The sequence below is a fragment of the Gobio gobio genome, assembly GCF_949357685.1.
Source record: "Gobio gobio genome assembly, chromosome: 17".
Taxonomy (NCBI): Eukaryota; Metazoa; Chordata; class Actinopteri; order Cypriniformes; family Gobionidae; genus Gobio; species Gobio gobio.
Genome location: NC_137110.1, coordinates 52,697,050 through 52,699,549, shown reverse-complemented (window position 1 = coordinate 52,699,549; position 2,500 = coordinate 52,697,050). Strand labels below are relative to the sequence as shown.

The 2,500-nt window shown below is 38.1% G+C and overlaps 1 protein-coding gene across 3 annotated transcripts in view; it reads right to left on the bottom strand.

The window, feature by feature from the left end:
• caskb (calcium/calmodulin-dependent serine protein kinase b) overlaps positions 1 to 2,500 on the bottom strand; it is a 126,974-nt gene that overhangs the window by 72,530 nt on the left and 51,944 nt on the right. For all 3 annotated transcript variants that reach the window (XM_079841666.1, XM_079841665.1, XM_079841667.1), the window contains exon 7: positions 2,291 to 2,466. In XM_079841666.1, coding sequence (XP_079697792.1) covers positions 2,291 to 2,466 — 176 coding nt within the window. The remainder of the gene's footprint in view (positions 1 to 2,290; positions 2,467 to 2,500) is intronic.

The following is a 2,500-nucleotide window of genomic DNA, read 5'->3' as shown; positions in this document are numbered from 1 at the left end:
ACAGATGCACTTTTATGATGGACAGATGCTCTTTTATGATGGATAGATGCACTTTTATGATGGACAGATGCTCTTTTATGATGGATAGATGCACTTTTATGATGGACAGATGCTCTTTTATGATGGATAGATGCACTTTTATGATGGACAGATGCACTTTTATGATGGACAGATGCACTTTTATGATGGATGGATACACTTTTATGATGGACAGATGCACTTTTATGATGGACAGATGCTCTTTTATGATGGACAGATGCACTTTTATGATGGACAGATGCTCTTTTATGATGGATAGATGCACTTTTATGATGGACAGATGCACTTTTATGATGGACAGATGCACTTTTATGATGGATGGATACACTTTTATGATGGACAGATGCACTTTTATGATGGATAGATGCACTTTTATGATGGACAGATGCACTTTTATGATGGATGGATGCACTTTTATGATGGATGGATGCACTTTTATGATGGATGGATGCACTTTTATGATGGACAGATGCACTTTTATGATGGATAGATGCACTTTTATGATGGATGGATGCACTTTTATGATGGACAGATGCACTTTTATGATGGATAGATGCACTTTTATGATAGACAGATGCACTTTTATGATGGATAGATGCACTTTTATGATGGATAGATGCACTTTTATGATGGACAGATGCACTTTTATGATAGACAGATGCACTTTTATGATAGACAGATGCACTTTTATGATGGATAGATGCACTTTTATGATGGACAGATGCACTTTTATGATGGACGGATGCACTTTTATGATGGACAGATGCACTTTTATGATGGATAGATGCACTTTTATGATGGATAGATGCACTTTTATGATAGACAGATGCACTTTTATGATGGATAGATGCACTTTTATGATGGATAGATGCACTTTTATGATGGATAGATGCACTTTTATGATGGACAGATGCACTTTTATGATGGATAGATGCACTTTTATGATAGACAGATGCACTTTTATGATGGACGGATGCACTTTTATGATGGACGGATGCACTTTTATGATGGATAGATGCACTTTTATGATAGACAGATGCACTTTTATGATGATAGATGCACTTTTATGATGGATGGATGCACTTTTATGATGGACAGATGCACTTTTATGATGGACAGATGCACTTTTATGATGGATAGATGCACTTTTATGATGGACAGATGCACTTTTATGATGGACAGATGCACTTTTATGATGGACAGATGCACTTTTATGATGGACAGATGCACTTTTATGATGGACAGATGCACTTTTATGATGGATAGACGCACTTTTATGATGGACAGATGCACTTTTATGATGGACAGATGCACTTTTATGATGGATAGATGCACTTTTATGATGGACAGATGCACTTTTATGATGGATAGACGCACTTTTATGATGGACAGATGCACTTTTATGATGGACAGACGCACTTTTATGATGGACAGATGCACTTTTATGATGGATAGATGCACTTTTATGATGGATAGATGCACTTTATAGATGCACTTTTATGATGTATAGATGCACTTTTATGATGGATAGATGCACTTTTATGATGGACAGATGCACTTTTATGATGGACAGATGCACTTTTATGATGGACAGATGCACTTTTATGATGGATAGATGCACTTTTATGATGGATAGATGCACTTTTATGATGGACAGATGCACTTTTATGATGGATAGATGCACTTTTATGATGGATAGATGCACTTTTATGATGGATAGATGCACTTTTATGATGGACAGATGCACTTTTATGATGGACAGATGCACTTTTATGATGGATAGATGCACTTTTATGATGGACAGATGCACTTTTATGATGGACAGATGCACTTTTATGATGGACAGATGCACTTTTATGATGGATAGATGCACTTTTATGATGGATAGATGCACTTTTATGATGGATAGATGCACTTTTATGATGGACAGATGCACTTTTATGATGGACAGATGCACTTTTATGATGGATAGATGCACTTTTATGATGGATAGATGCACTTTTATGACGGATAGATGCACTTTTATGATGGACAGATGCACTTTTATGATGGATAGATGCACTTTTATGATGGATAGATGCACTTTTATGATGGACGGATAAGAACTCTGATCATGTTCGTCTGAAAGAAGAAAGTCATCTACACCTAGGATAGTACTGCCTTTATTCTCAGTCCTAGATTGGAGAATCCTCATAATGCATTCTGGCATTGACCTCTCTGGTGTGTGTTTAGTGTTCTTGAGCCGCTGTACCTTGTATTTCCCCTTCACAATGGCTTCAAACAGCCGCTCTTTGGTGCCATAAAAAGGCAAACAGCCGCTCAGCAGGATGAAGAGGATGACGCCGCAGCCCCAAACGTCCACCGGCTTCCCGTACGGCTCTCGCTTCACCACTTCAGGAGCCATGAAGTGAGGCGTCCCGACCCGACCTACACCAGAAACACACACACAGAGGAACCAATC